The 26,180-nt window shown below is 43.4% G+C and overlaps 1 protein-coding gene across 5 annotated transcripts in view; it reads right to left on the bottom strand.

The window, feature by feature from the left end:
• Positions 1-26,180, bottom strand: part of LOC134064201 (histone acetyltransferase KAT6B-like) — a 72,523-nt gene that overhangs the window by 23,575 nt on the left and 22,768 nt on the right. For all 5 annotated transcript variants that reach the window (XM_062520031.1, XM_062520027.1, XM_062520028.1 and 2 more), the window contains 5 exons: positions 17,416-17,524; positions 11,182-11,297; positions 9,168-9,249; positions 6,642-6,762; positions 2,638-3,551 (listed from right to left, as the gene is read on the bottom strand). In XM_062520031.1, the coding sequence (XP_062376015.1) occupies positions 2,638-3,551; positions 6,642-6,762; positions 9,168-9,249; positions 11,182-11,297; positions 17,416-17,524 (1,342 nt within the window). The remainder of the gene's footprint in view (positions 1-2,637; positions 3,552-6,641; positions 6,763-9,167; positions 9,250-11,181; positions 11,298-17,415; positions 17,525-26,180) is intronic.

Below are 26,180 nucleotides of genomic sequence, written 5' to 3' on the forward strand. Positions count from 1 at the left end.
AGATGCTTCTGAATGTAGTTAGCAACATGCTAGTTTGCTGACAGATGCTTCTGAGTGTAGTTAGCAACATGCTAGTGTGTTGACAGATGCTTCTGAGTGTAGTTAGCAACATGCTAGTGTGTTGACAGATGCTTCTGAGTGTAGTTAGCAACATGCTAGTGTGTTGACAGATGCTTCTTTTCTGAGTGTAGTTAGCAACATGCTAGATTGCTGACAGATGCTTCTGAGTGTAGTTAGCAACATGCTAGTGTGTTGACAGATGCTTCTTTTCTGAGTGTAGTTAGCAACATGCTAGATTGCTGACAGATGCTTCTGAGTGTAGTTAGCAACATGCTAGTGTGTTGACAGATGCTTCTGAGTGTAGTTAGCAACATGCTAGTGTGTTGACAGATGCTTCTTTTCTGAGTGTAGTTAGGAACATGCTAGATTGCTGACAGATGCTTCTGAGTGTAGTTAGCAACATGCTAGTGTGTTGACAGATGCTTCTTTTCTGAGTGTAGTTAGCAACATGCTAGATTGCTGACAGATGCTTCTGAGTGTAGTTAGCAACATGCTAGTGTGTTGACAGATGCTTCTTTTCTGAGTGTAGTTAGCAACATGCTAGATTGCTGACAGATGCTTCTGAGTGTAGTTAGCAACATGCTAGTGTGTTGACAGATGCTTCTGAGTGTAGTTAGCAACATGCTAGTGTGTTGACAGATGCTTCTTTTCTGAGTGTAGTTAGCAACATGCTAGATTGCTGACAGATGCTTCTGAGTGTAGTTAGCAACATGCTAGTGTGTTGACAGATGCTTCTTTTCTGAGTGTAGTTAGCAACATGCTAGATTGCTGACAGATGCTTCTGAGTGTAGTTAGCAACATGCTAGTGTGTTGACAGATGCTTCTTTTCTGAGTGTAGTTAGCAACATGCTAGATTGCTGACAGATGCTTCTGAGTGTAGTTAGCAACATGCTAGTGTGTTGACAGATGCTTCTGAGTGTAGTTAGCAACATGCTAGTGTGTTGACAGATGCTTCTTTTCTGAGTGTAGTTAGCAACATGCTAGATTGCTGACAGATGCTTCTGAGTGTAGTTAGCAACATGCTAGTGTGTTGACAGATGCTTCTTTTCTGAGTGTAGTTAGCAACATGCTAGATTGCTGACAGATGCTTCTGAGTGTAGTTAGCAACATGCTAGTGTGTTGACAGATGCTTCTGAATGTAGTTAGCAACATGCTAGTGTGTTGACAGATGCTTCTGAGTGTAGTTAGCAACATGCTAGTGTGTTGACAGATGCTTCTGTTCTGAGTGTAGTTAGCAACATGCTAGTTTGCTGACAGATGCTTCTGAGTGTAGTTAGCAACATGCTAGTTTGCTGACAGATGCTTTGCTAATCACCTCGGATATATTGTGGTCACAATTTTACAATAACGTTTCAAAATCAACACGTTTTAAACCCCTTAAAGAAGTTTTTGGCTACAATATCAGGGTTGTTGGAATACACTGTATTTGTTGGTAACTTTTACAATATGTAAGTAAGAACAAGGCCAAACAGATTACATTCATATGGGTTAGGGGTGTTTTGCCCCCTGAGTAATACACTGTATTTGAAATGAACTTATTCATGAAAGAACAAGGCATGTGTTTCCAACTTCACGTGTTTACTGAAATCTAACGTAGAAAATACATTCACACAGGAAACTGGACAATCTTAATCGAAACCTAAACACACGATTCTACTTCCTGTAACATCAAAACTAGTGCTTCAATATAAAAGTCCATCCATAGGACAGGCGGTACAAATGGCGTTAAGTAAGAAGTAAGACAAGGCCAAACAGATCCCATTCCTATGGGTTAGGGTTAGGGGTGTTTAAGTGAGAAAAGGCCAAACAGATCCCATTCCTATGGGTTAGGGTTAGGGGTGTTTAAGTGAGAAAAGGCCAATTAACTTTTTTTTTCATTTAAGGCATTAAGGTCAATTTCCAAAAGATGATTTTGTATTCCTCTTTATAGTCAACTTTAACATGTTCCAAAACGTATGGAGGGCAGTGTATATGAGCATGTGTGTGTGTGTGTGTTGTGTATGAGCGAGCATGTGCGTGTGTATGAGTGTATGAGTGAGTGTGTGTGAATAGAATAGAAAAGAATATATACTTTTTTGATCCCATGAGGGAAATTTGTTTCTCTGCATTTAACCCAATTTAACCGAATTAGTGAACACACACAACACACACACAGTGAGGTGAATCACACACTAACCCAGAGCAGTGAGCTGCCTGCCCAACCAGCGGCGCTCGGGGAGCAGTGAGGGGTTAGGTGCCTTGCTCAAGGGCACTTCAGCCGTGGTGGACTGGTCTGGGATCGAACCGGCAACCCTCCTGTTACAAGCCCGACGCCCAAACCATGTGTGTGTGTATGTACGTGTGTGTGTGTGTGTGTGTGTGTGTGTGTGTGTGTGTGTGTGTGTGTGTGTGTGTGAGAATGTGTGTGTGTGTACCGTGAGCGGTCTTCACTACTGGTGGTTGGCCTCTGTGTGGTGTGTGTGTGTGTATGAGCGTGTGTGTGTGTGAGTGTGTGTGTGTATATATATGTGTGTGTATGTGTGTGTGTGTGTGTATATATATGTGTGTATGTGTGTGTGTGTGTGTGTGTGTGTGTACCGTGAGCGGTCTTCACTCCTGGTGGTCGGCCTCTGCGTGGTGGGGTGTCCAGTGGGCGTTGCCCCGGCAACCGCTGCGTCATCAGGAAGGGCGGGGGGTTCTTAAAGGGACGGCCCCTTTTCCTCTTCAGTGGCCAATCAGCATGCGGGAAGCCCTGCGCCACTCCGGCCATGACCACGGCTCCAAGTGTGACTCCGCCCCTGTGCGGTTGCCAGCGGTGATGGCGTGAGCGCTTGGGCGGTGCGTAAGTGGGCGGGGCTTTCCTGCGGCCGGCGCTCTGAGCCGTGTAGATGTGCGACAGCCCGTCAAACAGCCCCTTCAACTGCAGGCTGCCCGGGTGGGAGTGTGTGTGTGTGTGCTGCAGGCTGCCTGGGTGGGAGTGTGTGTGTGTGTGCTGCAGGCTGCCCGGGTGGGAGTGTGTGTGTGTGTGCTGCAGGCTGCCTGGATGTGAGTGTGTGTGAGAGTGTGTGTGTGTGTGTGTGTGAGAGAGTGTGTGTGTGTGCTGCAGGCTCCCGGGGAGGCCATCCAGAGACGCCGGCGCGTGCGGCTGCGCGTGGGAGGGGTTTCGATGGCAGTGGGTGTGGTTTAGACGCCAGCGGGAAAAGCTGCCGTTGCGATCGATCGGAGGAAGCTGCGAGGCGGGTCTTGGGTGCAAATGGCGGTTCTTTGGGCGTGACCCCCGTGATCCCCGCTTGGACTTGTGGGATGGATGGGAGGAGTCTGCGCGAAGCCGCCGCCCCTCAGGGGAAGGGGTGAAGAAGCGAGACAGGCCGTCGATCAGGGATTTGGTCTTCTTGTTGAACGTGGGAAGGGCAAAGGTCGTGGAGTCATCTGCAGGGGAGGAGGCCTGAGGGTCAAAGGTCATTCCTCCATCATCAGATGCAATGGGCCAATCAGGACGCTCTGGATCAGGGCTGAAGATACATAAACAAACACACACACACACACACACACACACACACACAGGTGAATCTGGAGAGAAGACAGCTGGTCCAGGAGACTTACTGGACACTCATGTTTGTGTGTCTTTATTTCTGTGTGAGGAGAGAGTCGGTGTGTGTGTGAGAGTGTATGTGTATTGTGTACACGGTGTGTGTGTGTGTGTGTGAGAGTGTATGTGTACACGGTGTGTGTGTGAGAGTGTATGTGTACACGGTGTGTGTGTGAGAGTGTATGTGTACACGGTGTGTGTGTGTGAGAGTGTATGTGTACATCAGCGTTTCTCAAACTGTGGGGCACGACATGCCAGGCACACACGCATGCAAGGTTGGCCTAATATGAACCCTTTTATCACTAACCAGATCCTAATATAAACTCTTTTATCACTAACCAGATGAAAATGTTAGTCTGTCCTGGAACCATAGTTCGAAAAAAATGACTGACGTCGGCATTTTAATTGCAGTGGAAACTAAAAAAAACCTGTTCATGTTCGATACGAGCGCAGTAAAATTGAAGGATGTCTTGGCTATCTGTCCAAAGACACAATTGCTGTTCTGCAATCTCACAGCATCTTCTCACCAGGACACAAAATCATAGATGACAGGGCCATGCTCATTGTCGTGAGAGTTCAGGAGACTGACAATTACTGAGTCGTCTGCAAATATCAGAATGTGCCTGTTGTCATGCTGGCTACAGCAGTCATTAGTGCACAGTATGTACAACAGGGGGGAGAGGACACACCCCTGAGGTGAGCCTGTGGATGATGTTAGGCTGCTGGACAGCACTTTGTTTACCCTCACTCTCTGAACTCGCTGTGTGAGGAAATCAAATAGCCAACCGGTCAAGCTTGGGTCAAGGCTAAAGTTGTTCAGTAGTTTCTCAACTAGAAGCTGGGGTTGGATGGTATCAAATGCAGAGGAAAAGTCTATAAAGAGCAACCTTGCATGATTCCCACTACCCTCCAGGTGTTTATAGAGAAGGATTAGTAGAATGATGGTAGCATCCTGCACCCCCCTCTTGGATCTATAGGCAAACTGGGAAGGATCCAAGAGAGGTTCCACCTTGATTAGGAGCTCAGCTTTGATCAGCTTCTCCAGGGATTTTGCAATAAGAGATGTGAGGGCAACCGGCCTGAAATCATTTAGGATTTGGGGCCGACTGACCTCAGCAACAGGCACCACTACAGACTGCTTCCATAGAGATGGCACCCTCTGCAGGGAGAGTGACAAGCTAATATGTGATGGAAGATGGGGGCTAACTGCTCAGCACACACTTTAAGCATGCGGCCACCGATGTTATCTGGGCCAGGGCTTTTCTTTGGGCTGCAGTGATTGAAGCACCTAGCAACACTATGCTCATTAAAACTAGGGATAAATGGGGGGGTGCCAGAAGACTCTTCTTGAGTTCAGAATGTCTGTTACTGAATTCATGTGTGTCAAATCTGACATAGAGCCTGTTAAGATCCTCTGCCAGTGCTGGGTCAGGTATGATGAGGTGTACGGTCAGATGAGCCTAAAGGTGGGAGGGGGATGGACTTGAATGCATTTTTTACTGAACAATAACGTAAGTCCAATGTTTTGCTATGCCTGGTGGGGCATGTAACATACTGATGGAAGTCTCTGAGTGTTTTAGACAAAGAGCAATTGTTCATAACCCCAAGGATAATGATTGGGGCATCAGGGGATCGCGTTTGAAGTGAGTGGGTTACTTGAGAGATAATCTCACAGGCGTTGTTACTGTTCGCTTTGGGAATGTACACCAGAGTGACGAACAGCTGGGAAAACTCGCGTGGGAGATAGTGAGGACGTAATGCCACCTTGAGCAACTCGATATCGCCGTGCAAATGTTCTCTATGATATTAATTGACTTGCACCAGCGTTCGTTCGCGTAAAGACACACTCGTCGTTGGGTCTCTGTCCAGCCGAACCGGCGATCCAAAACCGCATAGGCATAACTAGACAGCGGGCGAAGATATTCTATTCTGCGAGTATGTCAAAAGTAGGGCCACTGCTGATGAGCTATTCAACATTCTCAACAATTAGTCTACCTGGCAGAACATGACATCAAATGGGAAAACTGTGAGGGCCTTTGCTAGGATGGCGCACAGACGGTAAAAGAAATGGCCCGTGATAAAGAGAGTAGCGCCCGATGCGCAAGGGACGGACGGACTGTTTCATTCATAGGGAAGCGCTCATGTCAAGGCCTGGCCTGAATAAGATTTTGAACGAGGTTGTGAGAGTGGTGAACCTTCATTTATTTGTTTGTGAAGAGTAAACGCACACCTTGTGGAGGTGCTCACGGCGGTAAATGAAAAGTTAAATTTAAACAAAAGTGTCGTGGCACACTCGGGACCTCAAGATAATATTTTTTTTTTTATTGGCAAACGTTTCAGCTTACGCCTTCATCAGGGTCATTTTGAACCTTCATTTATAACACAATGGTAGCCTATAGTTGGCCCTTTTGCTTTATTTATAACACAATGGTAGCCTATAGTTGGCCCTTTTATAACACAATGGCAGCCTATAGTTGCCCTTTTTCTTCATTTATAACACAATGGTAGCCTATAGTTGCCCTTTTATAACACAATGGCAGCCTATAGTTGCCCTTTTATAACACAATGGTAGCCTATAGTTGCCCTTTTGCTTCATTTATAACACAATGGTAGCCTATAGTTGCCCTTTTTCTTTATTTATAACACAATGGTAGCCTATAGTTGGCCCTTTTTCTTTATTTCTAACACAATGGTAGCCTATAGTTGCCCTTTTATAACACAATGGTAGCCTATAGTTGGCCCTTTTTCTTTATTTTTGGAAATCAGCTTTTTTTGAAGCAAGGATTGACACCCTGTCAATAACTGACGTTATTGGTCATTGATTGAGATTTTTATTTTCTCTATTTGCGTGTGTGTGTGTGTGTGTGTGTGTGTGTGTGTGTTAGGGAGAAACAGAGACAGCACACGTGAGTGTGAATGGTGTGTGTGTGTGTGTGTGTGTGTGTGTGTGTGTGTGTGTGTGTGTGTGTGTGTGTGTGTGTGTGTGTGTGTGTGTGTGTGTGTGTGTGCTCACAGTGGATGTTTGCGGGGTCGTCCAGGCCTTGCATAGCGGCGTTTGATCTGAGCGGCAGTCTTGTGTAGGAGACTCCTCTCGCCCCAGTCCTGTGGCTTACACACCTGACACACCCACAAACCTGAGAGAGAGGGAGAGAGGGAGGGAGAGAGGGAGGGAGGGGGAGAGAAAGAGGGAGAGAGAGAGGGAGAGGGAGAGAGAGAGGGGGGGGAGAGAAAGAGGGGGAGGGAGAGAGAGATTTTCATTTTGCAAATGATTTCCCCACTTGGGAAGTGCAAATCTTGCTCCTATCCTACAATATTAATTATTAAGAAGTCATTTAAAATGATTAATATTAAGAAAAATTATTAAACGTTTGCCACGTTTGTGTGTGTGTGTACAGCAGTCCCATGTAGTGGGCGTGAGTGTGTGTGTATGTGTGTGTGTACAGTAGTCCCATGTAGTGGGTATGTGTGTGTGTGTGTGTGTGTGTGTGTGTGTGTGTGTGTGTGTGTGTGTGTGTGTGTGAGAGTGTACCGTAGACCCATGTAGTGGGTATGTTTATGTTTATGTGTGTGTGTGTGTGTGTGAGAGAGTGTACAGTAGTCCCATGTAGTGGGTTTATGTGTGTGTGTGAGAGAAAGAGAGATCTTAAAGGCCATATGATCGTGTTTAAGTGTGTGTGTGTGTGTTTGAGATCTTAAAGGCCATGTGATCGTGTTTAAGTGTTTGTGTGTGTGTTTGAGATCTTAAAGGCCATATGATCGTGTTTAAGTGTTTGTGTGCGTGTTTGAGATCTTAAAGGCCATGTGGTCGTGTTTAAGTGTTTGTGTGCGTGTTTGAGATCTTAAAGGCCATGTGGTCGTGTTTAAGTGTTTGTGTGCGTGTTTGAGATCTGAAATTCTAGATTTCAGATCTCAAGATACACCAGTGCACAAAGCAAGGTCCATAGTCATGTGGTCAGCAATGCCCATGGACACACTCTTAAACCTTGTGGATAGCCTTCCCAGAAGAGTTTAAGCTGTTATAGCTGCAAAGGATGGACCAAAGTCATATTAAGCCCTACGAGTTAAGAATGGGATGTGACTGAAGTTCATATGGGGGTCAAGGCAGGTGACCCAATAGTTTTGGCATATTAAGCCCTACGAGTTAAGAATGGGATGTGACTGAAGTTCATATGGGGGTCAAGGCAGGTGACCCAATAGTTTTGGCATATTAAGCCCTACGAGTTAAGAATGGGATGTGACTGAAGTTCATATGGGGGTCAAGGCAGGTGACCCAATAGTTTTGGCATATTAAGCCCTACGAGTTAAGAATGGGATGTGACTGAAGTTCATATGGGGGTCAAGGCAGGTGACCCAATAGTTTTGGCATATTAAGCCCTACGAGTTAAGAATGGGATGTGACTGAAGTTCATATGGGGGTCAAGGCAGGTGACCCAATAGTTTTGGCATATTAAACCCTACGGGTTAAAGGGATTATCCGGAGTGAAATGCACTTTAGATCAATTTTTTGACTATTGGGAGTACATACGTTGAGTTGACACCAAAATCATGTCATTTGGATGTATTTTGAGAAAGTTCGAGCTCACCGTTTTTAGCCAAAACTCGTTAGCCTGGAAGTGACGCATGGTCATGGTCAGCCAAGGTACTGACTCGATTAAATTTATTCTGGACTCTCTATCCGACCACATAAAGACCTGGGGATACTTCGGTTTGGCTTTAGGGACCCTCTACTCACTACCACGTAAGTGTAGTGTTGTTTGGAACAGTAGAAGAGGTATAAAAATAGCGTTTTGTAGCGGCGAAAGACATGCCCGCGTCACTTCCAGGCTAACGAGTTTTGGCTAAAAACGGTGAGCTCGAACTTTCTCAAAATACATCCGAATGACATGATTTTGGTGTCAACTCAACGTATGTACTCCCAATAGTCCGAAAAATTGATCTAAAGTGCATTTCACTCCGGATTATCCCTTTAAGAATGGGATGTGACTGAAGTTCATATGGGGGTCAAGGCAGGTGACCCAATAGTTTTGGCAATATAATGTATGTGGACATAAAGAGAGAAAGACAGGAGTGGTGATATACGTCTAGAGAGAAAGACAGGAGTGGTGATATACGTCTCTATAGAGAAAGACAGGAGTGGTGATATACGTCTAGAGAGAAAGACAGGAGTGGTGATATACGTCTAGAGAGAAAGACAGGAGTGGTGATATACCTCTAGAGAGAAAGACAGGAGTGGTGATATACGCCTAGAAAGAAAGACAGGAGTGGTGATATACGCCTAGAGAGAAAGACAGGAGTGGTGATATACGTCTAGAGAGAAAGACAGGAGTGGTGATATACGTCTAGAGAAAAAGACAGGAGTGGTGATATACGTCTAGAGAGAAAGACAGGAGTGGTGGAGGAAAGAAGAACAGAGATGGAGGGATGGAGATGGAGAGGGCATTCTGGAGATGGGGGGGCATTACCTTTAGGCATTCTAGAGATGGGGGGGTGGGGGTATTACCTTTGGCCATTCTAGAGATGGGGGGGGGGGGGGTATTACCTTTTGGCATTCTGGAGATGGGGGGGTCACAGCACTCCATGTGGAAGCCTCGATCACAGGAGTCACAGAACAACATCTGGTCCTGAGAGAGAGAGAGAGAGAGAGAGAGAGAGAGAGAGAGAGAGAGAGAGAGAGAGAAAGAGAATAACAGTGAGAGAAAGAGAGATAGGAGAAGGGAGAAAGAAGAACAGAGAGTGAGAGAGACAGAGAGAGACAGAGAGAGAGGGGTGGGCAGGGGGGAGAAATGGTGGGAGAGGAGGAAAGAGAAATTGACAAAATAAAAAAGATGCATTAATTGAACAAAAAACAAAACACAGCTCTCACACACACACACACACACACACACACACACACACAGACACACACACACACACACACACACACACACACACTATACTAGGGTAAACATTATATTAGGGGTGTAAAGATTTGCCATGGAACTACACTCTCATCTGGCGTAATAATCAAGGCAACTTGCAAACTACTGGCACTACTACTGCTTGTTGTCTATGGGGACTATTTTCAGATGCTGCGTACGATATCACTGCGCCTATGGTACGTTTGTAAGTTACGCCAGATGAGTGTAGTTCCATGTCAAATCAGCCTAGAAAAACGCCAGGTTTCTTTTTCAGTTGGTCTTATTGCACTTTCTAACTTGAGAGGAGACACGTTTTAAATGGGAAAATTACCAGAAATCTTAGTCACTTTTAAACATAAAGCTAGCAGGCGAGAAGCTAATGGTCTAATCCGATTCAATGATCTATGCTAGGCTGAAGCTAAAAGTTGTATCGCCAGACTCACAGAATGGCTGGATGAACGGGAACAAGGTAAATATCGATTGTTTTGCTCGAGGGGAGGTGGAAAATGAGCGTATTTCCAAAAATGGCGGAATATCCCTTTAAAAGGGAGAAATTCACACCCCTACATTATACACCATACACTAGGGCGTACCAACTGCCCCTCTTTCTCTCAAAAACTCATCTGTGGTGGATAACATTATGCCATCTGATGAATAAACAATAAATATGAAGTTTGGTGAAGATTGATAATGATCTAGGGGTACCACAATGCACCTTCAGTTTTGTTGAGGAGGTCAAAAATTGTGGAGATTGGAGGTGGTTCCGCTGACTGAAGGTTTCTCATATGCCTCATATCACAGTATGTGCTAGGGGAAATGTACACGGACCTTACGCGGGCCGGATGTGGCCCGCGGGCCGTATGTTACAGTATGTGCTAGGGGAAATGTACTCATATTACAGTATGTGCTAGGGGAAATGTACACATATTACAGTATGTGCTAGGGGAAATGTACACATATTACAGTATGTGCTAGGGGAAATGTACACATATTACAGTATGTGCTAGGGGAAATGTGCACATATTACAGTATGTGCTAGGGGAAATGTACACATATTACAGTATGTGCTAGGGGAAATGTACACATATTACAGTATGTGCTAGGGGAAATGTACACATATTACAGTATGTGCTAGGGGAAATGTACTCATATTACAGTATGTGCTAGGGGAAATGTACTCATATTACAGTATGTGCTAGGGGAAATGTGCACATATTACAGTATGTGCTAGGGGAAATGTACTCATATTACAGTATGTGCTAGGGGAAATGTACTCATATTACAGTATGTGCTAGGGGAAATGTACACGGACCTTACGCGGGCCGGATGTTACAGTATGTGCTAGGGGAAATGTACACATATTACAGTATGTGCTTGGGGAAATGTACACATATTACAGTATGTGCTAGGGGAAATGTACAATGTTCACCAATAAAAGTAAATGTTAGACATTTTGAGAGAAAGAGGGGCAGTTGATGCGCCCTAACATATACACATCTACATTATACACTACACACATACGCTACGTTATATACACACACACACACACACACACACACACACACACACACACACACACAGCTACATTACACACACAGCTACATTACACACACACACACACACACAGCTACATTACACACACACACACACACTTACAGCGTTCTTCCCCTGGACCTGACACGAGCTGCACGTCTTACACTCGATGCATTGCCATGGCAACACCCTCACATGGGCCGTCAGTGCAGCTGAGAACTTCAGGCAGGACGGGTGACCTGGAGAGGGGTCAAAGGTCAAAGGGCATGATGACATCATTCATCTCTGCTGAACTTGAGGGTGACCAGTGGGGTATACTAAGAAGGAAGTTAGACATATCCAGGCTATCTACACATATCCAGGCTATGTCAGGCTATCTACACATATCCAGGCTATGTCAGGCTATCTACACATATCCAGGCCACACAAAGCCTTAACACTCGAGGCACTAAGTTAAGTGATCCTACGATAGCAGTAGGGATGTAACGGTATGAAAATTTAATCCCAAGGTTATAGTGATCAAAATTATCACGGTTTTCGGTATCACGGTATTTAAAAAAAAAAAAAAAACTTCAATATGTTAAGAAAGCACTGATAGGCCTACACAAGCTGAAATAGTTTCAAAAAAGTGTGACAGTGTTTATTACAATACAAAAATATAGGCAAACCGCGGGACACAGATCATTCACAGCAGTGGCAATCCTAGTCTCTGCTCAACCCTCCACACACACAGAAAATGGCTCGTCTTGTTTCTATTTCATATTATTAATTCATAATCATAAACGTTATATATTTTGTTAGCAATATATATTATTTTAAAATCGGCATAATTACTTTTAACTAAAAATATTCCGTAATTTGAATACTTCACATTGATTATTACTAGGGTGCCACGATTCTCCAAATCCTCGATTTGATTTAATTTTCGATTTTAAAGCCATGATTCGATTCGATTTTCGATCTTTTTTATTAATGCATTCCTCATGTCATTATTTATTTATTTATTATTTATTTTTGCCCTTTTCCTATTCTGTTTTGGGGGGCTTTTATTTTGAAAGGCATATTTATTTTGAAACCGTTCCATGCCGTGAGGTTGTAAACAAAAGAAACGTTAAACAAACAACTAGATCATCTTTTTGCATGCTAAGTTGAGAATACCAATTTGGTGATTGGCTAACTGACGTGAATGAATGCAACAATACTTCCACACCCGTGATTTCAGAGTAACAAGAGGGCCTTCGATTTAATTTGAGTCAGTTGATTTTTTAACTGGCTGCAGCCTAAAATGAGAGGAGTGTTGATGCTGCAGTTTAACATGCGTGTTGCTTTAACTGGCTGCAGCCTAAAATGAGAGGAGTGTTGATGCTGCAGTTTAACATGCGTGTTGTTTTGCAGCTTAACATGCGTGTTGTTTTGCAGCTTAACATGCGTGTTGTTTTGCGTCTTGGTGCTGCAGCCTAAAATGCGTCTTGTTTTGCGTCTTGATGCTGCAGCTTAACATGCGTGTTGCTTTGCAGCTTAAGATGCGTGTTGTTTTGCAGCTTAAGATGCGTGTTGTTTTGCAGCTTAAGATGCGTGTTGTTTTGCAGCTCAACATGCGTGTTGTTTTGAGTGTTGATGCCGCAGCTTAACATGCGTGTTGTTTTGCGTCTTGATGCTGCAGTTTAACATGCGTGTTGATGCTGCAGTTTAACATGCGTGTTGTTTTGCGTCTTGGGCATGAGAGGAGTGTTGATGCTGCAGCTTAACATGCGTGTTGTTTTAACTGGCTGCAGCCTAAAATGAGAGGAGTGTTGATGCTGCAGCTTAACATGCGTGTTGTTTTAACTGGCTGCAGCCTAAAATGAGAGGAGTGTTGATGCTGCAGCTTAACATGCGTGTTGTTTTGCAGCTTAACATGCGTGTTGTTTTGCGTCTTGGGCATGACGTGGTGGACGTGACATTGGGGGCGTGGCTGCATCATCGATTCTACTTTTGAGTTCAAAGTTCAAGATTGAGATGTAATTTCGATCGATGACACCCTTAATCATTACACTCGTCTTTAATGACATTACAGGGGTGGTGTGTAGGTCTAATTGAGTGCCTATAACTTTAAGAAGTATGTGAAAGTAATTAAGTTTCATTTGGTTTTAGGAAAATAGTCATGCATAGTTCAAGGATATGCTTCATTAAATAAAATGAATGTTCAAAAAACTAACAAGGTAAAGAAATATTTCTGGTATCATAGAAAAGATAAGTGTCTTGCAATGCTAACTTCTATGATTTAGGTAGGTTACCATCAGTGGCGGCTGGTGATTTTAGAAGTAGAGGAGGAAGGTGTGCGCCTGGGGGTGGTTGTTGTTCATTTGATAAGAGGTAAATGGGGCCTTGCAGAGAGGCGGGTTGTTAAGCCCACATTATGGTTATGGATTAGGCTGGGTGAACCCTGCCTGAACTTCCGGGGAATTTGAATTTCGCCCGGCAGCTCAGGCTGGATACCAGCAGATCTATTTTCGCGGTTTACTGCCAGAACTTTTGGCTTCAATCAGGAACGGCCATACTATAGTCCTGGCACGCTATTGGCCGGTGACGCGCCGAAAACTAAACTTAAGCGACGCGAAGTGCAGTAGAAACAAAGCGCAGCCTCGCCAGACTAATGATTGAGTTTAGTATGGTGAGAACCAGACTAGTTATGGATATGATTTAATACCAAAGTAAGTAAACTGGAATTAATAAAATACAAAACTATTTGTACCCCAGCTTGGTTCAGTGTTAGCATACATTTAGTATCCTTTACTGTTTTATACCCCTCTACTGCAGTACTGTAATAATGCATGCACTGTGCTCAGAATTTTGTTGTCTTGATAAGGATCCTAGAGTTCTGAGTAAAAAGTTTTCAGCCAAATGGTGACGTGAATTGTGAGCAGCTCTGTAGAAGTGGCAAATAAACCTCTAAAGCAAAGGATTCAGGTGGTAGCACCCAAAACATTTGTACAGTCATGATCTAACCCAAAGGATTCAGGTGGTAGCACCCAAAACATTTGTACAGTCATGATCTAACCCAAAGGATTCAGGTGGTAGCACCCAAAACATTTGTACAGTCATGATCTAACCCAAAGGATTCAGGTGGTAGCACCCAAAACATTTGTAGAGTCATGATCTAATCCAAAACCATAAAACAGACATGACATGTAGGCTAGTCTTAAAAAAATATTCAGTAAGTAGACAACAGCCCCTAAATATGCTCATCGAGGTTCAAGATTTCAAGATTTGATAGTGTCTTTCTTGTTGCCATATCAAGACGTTCAGATAGTGACGTTTACCATTCAACGCTTGCTAAGCTAATCTTGTTAAAAATTAGCTTAAATCCGTTTTCAACTAAATTAGACCTAAATAACTACTGAAATATTTTCATTCAGACGTTCGTTTTACTAGGTACAAGGCAACATGTAATTTCATTGCCATCTCCTTTGTTTTCGTTAAATGTTAACTGACAGACTTACCCTAGCTAGCTGCTACCATTGGAGTTACATATGCAACGTCTTTCTGCCTTTCTGACCCTGTTTGTAAGTCCAGTGAGTGACACAATGTTGAATGCTCAAAAAAAAGGTTTTATTTATCCACAACTAAGCAACTGAAATGAAGAATAGTTCATTTTCGGTCCCCTTGCTTGTTTTTCCTGCAGCATGACAACTTCTGACACGTATAGTTATCCTGCATTTCTGATTGGATATTGGCAGCACGATCAGCTCCACTGATTGGTTCATTAATGAAGGCACTTCCGCGGAGGATCTTCCTACCTTGCACCATTCACTCCCATGTTATTCACGAGCTGCCAGGGACCGGAGCGTTTATAATGGGAGCTAATGGGGGTCTTGAGGAGGAAGATCCTCCTTGCAGTAATTTACGATTCCGGTAGGGGTCGCTTTCAGAAATTTGACTTATTTCAGTAACATTGCGTTTGAAAAGCAATTAGTTCCATGTTGTTTTAATTAGGGAGTTGGTTAAATGCATGTATATTTTATTATTTTAATTTCCCTGAAAAGTTTAGGGAGGATTGTCCTCCCTTCCCTCAATGGACGAGCCTCCTCTGGTTACCGTGGCATGGCATTGTGTGTTGTCGAGTTCACTTTGCCCTTGGTCATGTTTAATTGGCTAGGTGTTACTCTACCATGACCATGGAGTTTGGTATATCTGATATCCAATAAGTGACAACGAGCGCTCAAAATAAAACCTTAGTGGAATGGATTTCATGTGAACATGTAATGGAGTGGCTACATGATACAGCGCACGTTTGCGGTGAAATGTTCCGCTTTTAAAAGCAGGTGTAGCCTAATCCGAACCGTGGTTAAATCCATCAATTAGACAACAGAATCAGTAGGGTACCAGTTGTTTCATAGTAGCCTACCAGGCTTGGATGAAGCTGGGAGGAATTTAACACGTTTTCCACACCGTGATAATCAACCGTGATAATAATGATATTTGAAATGAACACGGTAATTGTGAACATTTTTATCATGGTTTACCATTACACCAGTAATCATTACATCCCAGTTATGTGCTACATCTGTAAAACTAGGCTTTCAGCTCAGATCTGTGCACTGTCAGGACCCTGTCAGACCTACACCAACTCTGCCCCTTCTATTAGTGTTTCCTTCTTTCAGCAGGGGGCGCCAACTCTGCCCCATATTAGTGCACACTAGCCTTGGGTCTCTACTATGGCCTGGTCAGATTACACAATTTTGGCCCGAATTTATCGCGACCGACAAGTTTACAGCGTCGTATCCGATTTCAAATGGTCGGGCACGACATCAAACGCGGAGTGAATCTTATAATGTGACATGCTTCACGACTTGCGATTTGTCGTTCACGACGTTCTAAAACAGCCCGACAAAAAGTCTGGCTTGTCAGAAATTTTACGGGAGTCGTATGACGCGACCGATGCTTTCGGTGTATGTGGCCACTCTCCCGACCAAGACGCGGAGAGGTTTTCATGGTGACCCCTACCTAAAATAGGGTAGGGGCAGGGCTGTACACTGCGAGCAGGTCGTCGCAAATGCGAGTAAAAATATATTAGTGCGAGTATAAAAATCAAAATGCTCGCACACATGCCTATGTAACGATTACCGGTGAAACGGTAAACCATGATAAAAATGTTGACTATAACATATACCGTGTTCATTTCAAATATTATTATTATCACTGTTGATAGGCTAAACACGGTGTGGAAACTGTGCGTTAAATTCCTCCCATCTTCACCTGCACGAGCCTGCATTTGACATAGGCCTGGTAGACTTCTATGAAACAAAAATGGTATCCTACTGATTCTGTTGTCTAAATGATGTATTTAACCACGATTCAGTGTAGGCTACATCTGCTTTAAAAAGGCTGAACATTTTCATCGCAAATGTGCGCTGTATCATATAGCCACTGCGTCTTTTTATGTAGCCTTAGCTACGTTCACATTAAATCTAGTGCTGCCGCGATTAATCGACATAATCGAACTAATGGATTATGAAAATTAGTCGACGACAACTTTTTTAGTCGACTAATCGTTTTGCTTTTGACCCCCTATTTATGTGTGTGTGTGTGTGTGGTCTCACCACTGCTTCCACAGTCAGCGCAGGACAGTGTGTGTGTGTGTGTGTGTGTGTGTGTGTGTGTGTGTGTGTGTGTGTGTGTGTGTGTGTATGTGTGTGTGGTCTCACCGCTGCTTCCAGTCAGCGCAGGACAGTGTGTGTGTGTGTGTGTGTGTGTGTGTGTGTGTGTGTGTGTGTGTGTGTGTGTGTGTGTGGTCTCACCGCTGCTTCCACAGTCAGCGCAGGACAGTGTGTGTGTGTGTGTGTGTGTGTGTGTGTGTGTGTGTGTGTGGTCTCACCGCTGCTTCCAGTCAGCGCAGGACAGTGTGTGTGTGTGTGTGTGTGTGTGTGTGTGTGTGTGTGTGTGTGTGTGTGTGGTCTCACCGCTGCTTCCACAGTCAGCGCAGGACAGTGTGTGTGTGTGTGTGTGTGTGTGTGTGTGTGTGTGTGTGGTCTCACCACTGCTTCCACAGTCAGCGCAGGACAGTGTGTGTGTGTGTGTGTGTGTGTGTGTGTGTGTGTGTGTGTGTGTGTGTGTGTGTGTCTGTGTGTGTGTGTGGTCTCACCGCTGCTTCCACAGTCAGCGCAGGACAGTGTGTGTGTGTGTGTGTGTGTGTGTGTGTGGTCTCACCACTGCTTCCACAGTCAGCGCAGGACAGTGTGTGTGTGTGTGTGTGTGTGTGTGTGTGTGTGTGTGTGTGTGTGTGTGGTCTCACCGCTGCTTCCACAGTCAGCGCAGGACAGTGTGTGTGTGTGTGTGTGTGTGTGTGTGTGTGTGTGTGTGTGTGTGTGGTCTCACCACTGCTTCCACAGTCAGCGCAGGACAGTAGCTCCTCGGGCCTCTTGTCTCGGTTGGACTCTCTGGTGCCCAGACAGAAGCTGCAGATGGGGATGGGGTCAGCCCGCACCTGAGGGGAACACACACACACACACACACACACACACACACACACACACACCAAGAGTTAACAAAACTGAACGCGCGCACACACACCAAGAGTTAACAAAACTGAACGCACACACACACACCAAGAGTTAACAAAACTGAACACACACACAGAGTAAACAAAACTGGACACACACACGCACACCAAGAGTTAACAAAACTGAACACACACATACGCCAAGAGTTAAAAAAACTGAACACACAAGCCAATAGTTGACAAAACTGAACACACACACACACACACCAAGAGTTAACAAAACTGAGAACACACACACACCAAGAGTTAACAAAACTGAACACACACACACACCTCAAGAGTTAACAAAACTGAACACACACACACCAAGAGTTAACAAAACTGAACACACACACACACCAAGAGTTAACAAAACTGAACACACACACACACCAAGAGTTAACAAAACTGAACACAAACGCACACACACACACCAAGAGTTAACAAAACTGAACACACACGCCAATAGTTAACAAAACTGAACACACACGCACACACCAAGAGTTAACAAAACTGAACAGACACACACACACACACCAAGAGTTAACAAACCTGAACACACACGCCAAGAGTTAACAAAACTGAACACACACGCACACACCAAGAGTTAACAAAACTGAACACACACACACACACACACACACACACACACTAGGGCTGCACAATATATCGAATTTTAATCACGATCACGATATTGGCTTCCCACGATCAAATTCGCGTGATCGAGCGATATTTAATATGCGTCACTGAACAAAGCTGAACACACACACACACCTCAAGAGTTAACAAAACTGAACACACACACACCAAGAGTTAACAAAACTGAACACACACACACACCAAGAGTTAACAAAACTGAACACACACACACACCAAGAGTTAACAAAACTGAACACAAACGCACACACACACACCAAGAGTTAACAAAACTGAACACACACGCCAATAGTTAACAAAACTGAACACACACGCACACACCAAGAGTTAACAAAACTGAACAGACACACACACACACACCAAGAGTTAACAAACCTGAACACACACGCCAAGAGTTAACAAAACTGAACACACACGCACACACCAAGAGTTAACAAAACTGAACACACACACACACACACACACACACACACACTAGGGCTGCACAATATATCGAATTTTAATCACGATCACGATATTGGCTTCCCACGATCAAATTCGCGTGATCGAGCGATATTTAATATGCGTCATTCCATCCAGAACGCTGCACCGCGCAGTTTAGTTTCTAGATGTAGACACTAGTCACAGAGGATAAAGTAACGTGGTGAACATAGCCTTCCACAACAGGTAGCAGTCGCAGTGTTTCCCACACATAGACTAATTCGTGGCCGTGCGCCACAGATTCAACGCCGGCCACCACATATTGCGTTTCGTTATTAATTTATTTTTTAACGCTATTAAAAACACGCATCGTATTCGCTGCATTTCCCTTTCCTCCTTTCTCTATGTCACTCGCGCGTCTCTCTCTCTCTCTCACACACTCACACACACACACACACACACACACACACACACACACACACACACACACACACACACACACACACACACACACACACACACACACACACACACACACACACACACACACACACACACACACACACACGCACACACGCGCACACACGCACACACGCACACACACGCACACACCCCCTCCGTGCTCACCGCGTCTCCATTTAAACGAGATCATCCCTGGAAACTTTGCCTACTCAGGGACCAACTTTTAGAGTGCGACTGAAAAAAAATCTATGTCGCAATGTTGCACCTGACGCTGCTCGGGTGAAAGCATAGGCTATATATTTCGCAAGTTTTCATTGTAGACTATGCGTGCAACTTTACCAAACAGTAGGCCTTTAAAAGTAAACCCCCTCGCCATGGCCCGCTTTCTCTCGCTCTCCCTCTCCCTCTCGTGCGCACTCAATGGACACCCGACCCTCGACATGCACATTTTAATCCAAATAAAACATTCACAATTGTGAAAGCAATGACGCATAGAAGACTAGCTAAATCATTTTTAAAATCCGTTTAGCATAAATAATTAGCATGCTGCACAGATTTGATTAAAACTCTTGCATCTCAATGCCAATGTTTTCCAACTCAAAAACTCAAAAGGGCCTGTCCCAAGGAGAACAAGTGTTAGCCTACCTTGAAACTTAAAGACACGTGGGGAAACGGAGCAGTCCAACCAGTAGAGAAGCTAGCCAACTATAGCCTATTTTGTTTACAATTGTTTGAGGCTTCAGCCAGACAGCTGAATTAAAGAGGTGGAGTTGTATATGAACAGGCTATAATAGGCTATAGGCTATAATCTGCATAAAGTGTGCCGTTATGAATATCAGAAATTAAAGATTTTCTCTTTTTATATATCTTATTATATATAATATTATATAGATATAATATAATACTCTGGTGTTCCAAGGTAGGCTATTTAAATGTTATTTAATAAAATAATAATAATAAATAATAATAATAATAATTATAATAATAATTATAATAAGTTATAATATGCCTATGACAATAAAATTTGTTTTGGTTGAAATCAACAAATAATCGTGATAATTAATAATGATATCAATATTGCTCAAAATAATCGTGATAATCATTTTGGCCATTATCGTGCAGCCCTAACACACACACACACACACACACACACACACACACACAAAGAGTTAACAAACCTGAACACACACGCCAAGAGTTAACAAAACTGAACACACACACACCAAGAGTTAACAACACTGAACAGACACACACACACCAAGAGTTAACAAACCTGAACACACACGCCAAGAGTTAACAAAACTGAACACACACACACACACCAAGAGTTAACAACACTGAACACACACACACACACCAAGAGTTAACAAAACTGAACACACACACACCCACCGAGTTAACAAAACTGAACACACACACCAAGAGTTAACAAAACTGAACACACACGCCAAGAGTTAACAAAACTGAACACACACTCACACACCAAGAGTTAACAAAACTGAACACACACACACGCCAAGAGTTAACAAAACTGAACACACACACACACACGCCAAGAGTTAACAAACCTGAACACACACGCCAAGAGTTAACAAAACTGAACACACATGCACACACACCAAGAGTTAACAAAACTGAACACACACACACACCAAGAGTTAACAAAACTGAACACACACACACACCAAGAGTTAACGAACCTGAACACACACGCCAAGAGTTAACAAAACTGAACACACACACACGCCAAGAGTTAACAACACTGAACAGACACACACACACACCAAGAGTTAACAAACCTGAACACACACGCCAAGAGTTAACAAAACTGAACACACACACACCAAGAGTTAACAAAACTGAACACACACACATACGCCAAGAGTTAAATGCCTTATTTATTCATATTCTTATCACAGTTATTTGTAAATGAATAATATAGATAAATAAACGCTTTTTCTTAAAATAAAGGGGCCATAAGTATACACACCCCTATGTTGAATTCCCAAAGAGGCAGATTATTACTTTAAAAGGCCTATGATTTCATGGATCCAGGATACTATGCATCCTGATAAAGTTCCCTTGGCCTTTGGAATTAAAATAGCCCCACATCATCACACACCTAGAGAGTGGAGAGTCATTTTTTAGCCATATCGGTCAGCCCTAATTAATCCTACAACACTTCAGGCTACTGCACACTAGCCCAGCTCCTTAACCACTACACTACCACCATCCTACAGGCTACTGCACACCAGCCCAGCTCCTTAACCACTACACTACCACCACCCTACAGGCTACTGGACACTAGCCCAGCTCCTTAACCACTACACTACCACCACCCTACAGGCTACTGCACGTTAGCCCAGCTCCTTAACTCATTAACTGCCATTGACGTCTTTAAACGTCAATTTAGACACATACGTTGACTGCCATTGACAATTGCATTTTTCAATGGGGAGGGCTCATGGGTGAGCTTGGGAACGATCTGGCAGAGTTTCAGGCTTGTAAACAGACTGTACTAGCGATCCGAACCCCTAGATGGAAGCAGTGCCATTTGGATGATTATTATCTGCCTGCAGAGTGCACATGTAGAGACATACAACCAGCTAACACACTGAAGATCGACCACAGCGGATCTAGTTTGCACGTTGTGCAGGGAATAAATATGCTTACTTCTTACATCAAGGATGAAAAACATGTGAACGGTAGGGGTGGGAATTGGCAAAAGAATGACAATTCGATACTATTGCGATATTTGGGCCACAATCCGATGTTATTGCGATTCTAAACATATTGCGATACAACAAGTATTGCGATTCGATTCTGCGATATATTGCTATTCATGTCTCTCATATCGTTCGAAGGCATTACAAAAAATAACACTGTTCAACTCACTTTGTCATGGCATGGTGCATATCAAGGTCCTTACTATTTGCTTTTTGTTGAAAACCAAAACACACCCACACTTTCGATTTTAAATTGCCGTTAAATGCACAATAAAACACCACCTTGTGAGCGTAATATCTTGAATTTCCCCCTTGGGGATCTATAAAGTATCTATCTATCTAGCATATTTAATGTGATCAGAGTAAACCCTGAGTAAACTCGCCTCAAATAAAAGTAAAATAGATAATTAAATTATATAATTAAGTATTGCGATACTTTGAGCTACTCGTATCGATATAATTGCATGCACAAAATATCGCGATACTGAACAGAATCGATTTTTTCCCCCACCACTAGTGAACGGTATGATCCATTGGACCACTACACTACCACCACCCTACAGGCTACTGCACACCAGCCCAGCTCCTTAACCACTACACTACCACCACCCTACAGGCTACTGCAACCAAGTGTAATAGGTGTTTACTTAATATAAACAGGCTAATCCTTGGTGTACATCGTGTAACAGTTGGTGTGTTGCCATCATGGCTTTCTGACAACACTCTGAATTGACTCTCCAGAGTTGGAATTTGAAATGAGCAAATCAAACAAAAGCTACAGGAACATAATCAGCCACCAGGGGGAGACATTGACCGTTTGTGTGCGTGTGTGTGTGTGTTTTGAGTTTTTCTGTACGGTCACTTTTTCTCTCTCTGTGTCTACACACTCACACACACTCGCACACACAGTTCCTGGGGGAGTTGTCTGCTTCACGCAACCAACTGGCAGGTTACTATGCAAAACAGGCGCAGGGATAGTGGCCGTCAACAGAGAGAGAGTGTGTGTGTGTGTGTGTGTGTGTGTGTGTGTGTGTGTGTGTGTGTGTGTGTGTGTGTGTGTGTTAGCCCTCTGCCCACAACCAGGAAATGGACAGGAATTCACACCAATAATGAATAACACACTTACCACACCCAAAACACACACACGCAGACGAACATTCACACACAACACACATACACATAGTGGACCTATCTGCAGCCAGATCAACCTTGCCCTGTCTCTCCCACACACAGGCAATATCTTCACAGAATGTTCCATGAGAGAGAGTGTGTGTGTGTGTGTGTGTGTGTATGTATGTATGTGTGTGTGTGTGTGTGTGTGTGTGTATATCTGTGAGAAAGTGTTTAAGAGGCAAGAGTTTGCTGTAAAAGATCATATCAAACCAGTGTGTGTGTGTGTGTGAAAATGAGAGAGTGACTGTCTGTGTGTGTGTGTGCGTGCGTGTAAGTGAGTGAGTAAATAAATGTGTGTTTGTGTGTGTGTGTTTAAATAAATAATAAAACAAACAAAAAACAGAAAAGTCCACGTCAACTTAGTCCAATCGACTGCACTCAAGTCTGACGGCTGAGAGAAGTCCCAGGGCAATGAAGACGCACAGCTAGCCTAGCTATCAGACCAACCGAAGACGGCGCTAGGCCGTCTGGAGAGCACCAGAAGCACCGAGCATATATAAAAATATATCCTTTTAAAACATGTTTTTTTTTTGTAATTCTGCCCCCACTTGCGTACGGTAATGATGAAGTCTAACCAGCTACATTAGAATAGATGGATAGGGCTAACAAATTTCCCAAGGGAAACTCTGAACAGGGCTCCAGACTAACTTTTTGAGTTGGTTGCACTGGTGCGCCTAGCTTTTTTTTTTTTAGGTGCACCAGCACAGAACTTAGGTGCACCCACATTTTTCATTGCATCGCCTTTAACGCCAAAAGGTCACCTTTTATCGCTCTCCTTTCATATAATGTGAATGATTTTATAACAGTAAGGTGTAGAAAAAGCTTGAAACACAATATATAAGGAATATGCATATTCTTTATAAAGATTCATATATAGGCTATATATATATATATATATATATATATATATATATATATAATGCTTTATATATTCTACATAATGACATTTCTGATATTTATGACATTCATGACTATTCATGTTACAACTCCGCCTCTTTAATTCAGCAGTCAGAAGTCTCAAAATATTGTAAACAAAGTAGCATAGCATTAGTTGGCTAGCTTCCCCACGTGTGTTTTAGTTTCAAGGTAGGCTAGTTCTTTTTCTCCTTGGAACAGGCCCTTTTGAGTCTTGGAGTTGGAAAACATTGAGATGATCAGTCAACTTGGATGCAAGAGTTTTAATAAAATGTGTGCAGTATGCTATGATGCTAACTGGATTTTATTATAATTTAGCTAGTTGTCTTCTATGTGTCATTGATTTCACGATTGTGAATGTGCGTGTCGAGGGGCGGGTGTCCATTGTCTTTCTTTACAACTGACTATTAAATACTCAAGGATAATGTTTTCTTTCCATATAACAACGTTACCATGTAGGGAAAAATGCCTGTTTAACTTATCAATGCCACTTGAACAAAGTAGCCGCACAACATAAACATTAGGCGTGCGTATGACAACGTGCACCGTGATCATGTGACTTGCTCTGCTGCAGCCAGTGGCTTCTCACTTCTGTTGCACTCCTCCTGCTTTAGTGAATGTGTGGGATTTCAATGCGTGATTTCGAGTGTGCCCCTCCTCCCCCCAAGTAATTTAAATACTTGATAATGTCAATTTCAACAACAATCTCGATAATATTGCAAACGATATATATCGCCCACCCCAAGTGTGTGAGTTTTAGTACAGTGGTGTTCAGTTCTATTGTCTGCCTGACCTACTATATTTGCCTGCCAGCCTGTACACACGGTGTGTGTGTGTGTGTGTGTGTGTGTGTGTGTGTGTGTGTGTGTGTGTGTGTGTGTGTGTGTGTGTGTGTGTGTGTGTGTGTGTGTGTGTGTGTGTACTGTATATACTAGGGCAATATATATGATTATATGCACCTCTCCTTGTAAATAAACAGTACATAATAGGGGTGTCAAAATTGCTGAAAAATGACGTTCGACTATTCACTCTAAAAAAAACAGATAGATTCGACTATCGAATATCTGGTTGAGCATTTTGTCAATGATGCGCATTACGTCAATAACAGGACAAATTAATACAAAGAGACATTACTTTGTAATAGGTAGTTCATTTAAGTATAAACATATTTGACAACGTATTGCCTAATCAAAACCAAGTAAATCAAGGTCAAGACCGCAGACCTCACTCTCGCTCTCTCGCACTCACACTTTGTCTCTCTCACCCGCACCCTCACGCTCTCTGTGCATAACGGTTTAAATTCGAATATAGAATATTCGTTGACAGCCCTAGTACATAAGCCATAGTCTGTCTGAAAGAAAACAACACGAAGCACGGCACAAGCAACGCGCCACAAACACACTTGACAACTTCAGCCCTGCTTATACTGTAGGGCCTACGGTTTTGCAAAGATTTGGAAAAGATTTCTGAAATACTGCAGTCTCAGACCCTCTCACATTTAATGATGAGTAATTTTGCTGCCTCATTTGGATGGTAACTCGACAGGTGAGTGCGAAGATTGGATGTCGAGGATGTGTAAGTAAATCTACGGTGTAGAACCCAACATACCTCCAGACATCACTATCTACGGTGTTGAACCCAATGACATCACTTTTTAGATGAATCGTAACTGTCCGCTCAGGTTGGCTGCTCTGTGCGTTATCTTCCGCTTTCAAAATAAAACAGGGTGGCAATTGACCGATCCCAAGCCCCGCCTCCCATTGTCAGTCCCATAGCTACTGTTGCTACCTCGGACAAACTTGGTCGGGAGAGAGCGAGAGAACGCGTGTTCAGCATGGGGACACCAATAGACATATATATATCTATGGGGACACCAATGCCATTTAGTCAAGTGTGCTGTGTGCTGGATGATTTCTGGGCGTCAAATATTATTGCTTCAAAAATGAGAGGCCAGAAAGGCATTCAGTAGGCAACAGAAGAAGATTCACGATGTCAACGAGGAGGCAGAACGGCACAAATTGAGGGCAAATCGTTCAGGTGTTAATGTTACGGATGTAACAGGGTGCATGATAACTGGTGATAAACTATTAGCATGTTATCACGGGCAGGTTGTTTACTGCAGTCTGCAGATGTGAAGATTCAATAAAGAAGTCAGCGTGAACATGGTCTTGACGTGTATATAATGAAATATCAAACATATTTCGAGGATTAATTGAAGTACGGAACCAATGCTGCTCAAATCCAAGTGC

Source organism: Sardina pilchardus, chromosome 18 (assembly GCF_963854185.1).
Source record: "Sardina pilchardus chromosome 18, fSarPil1.1, whole genome shotgun sequence".
Lineage (NCBI taxonomy): Eukaryota > Metazoa > Chordata > Actinopteri > Clupeiformes > Clupeidae > Sardina > Sardina pilchardus.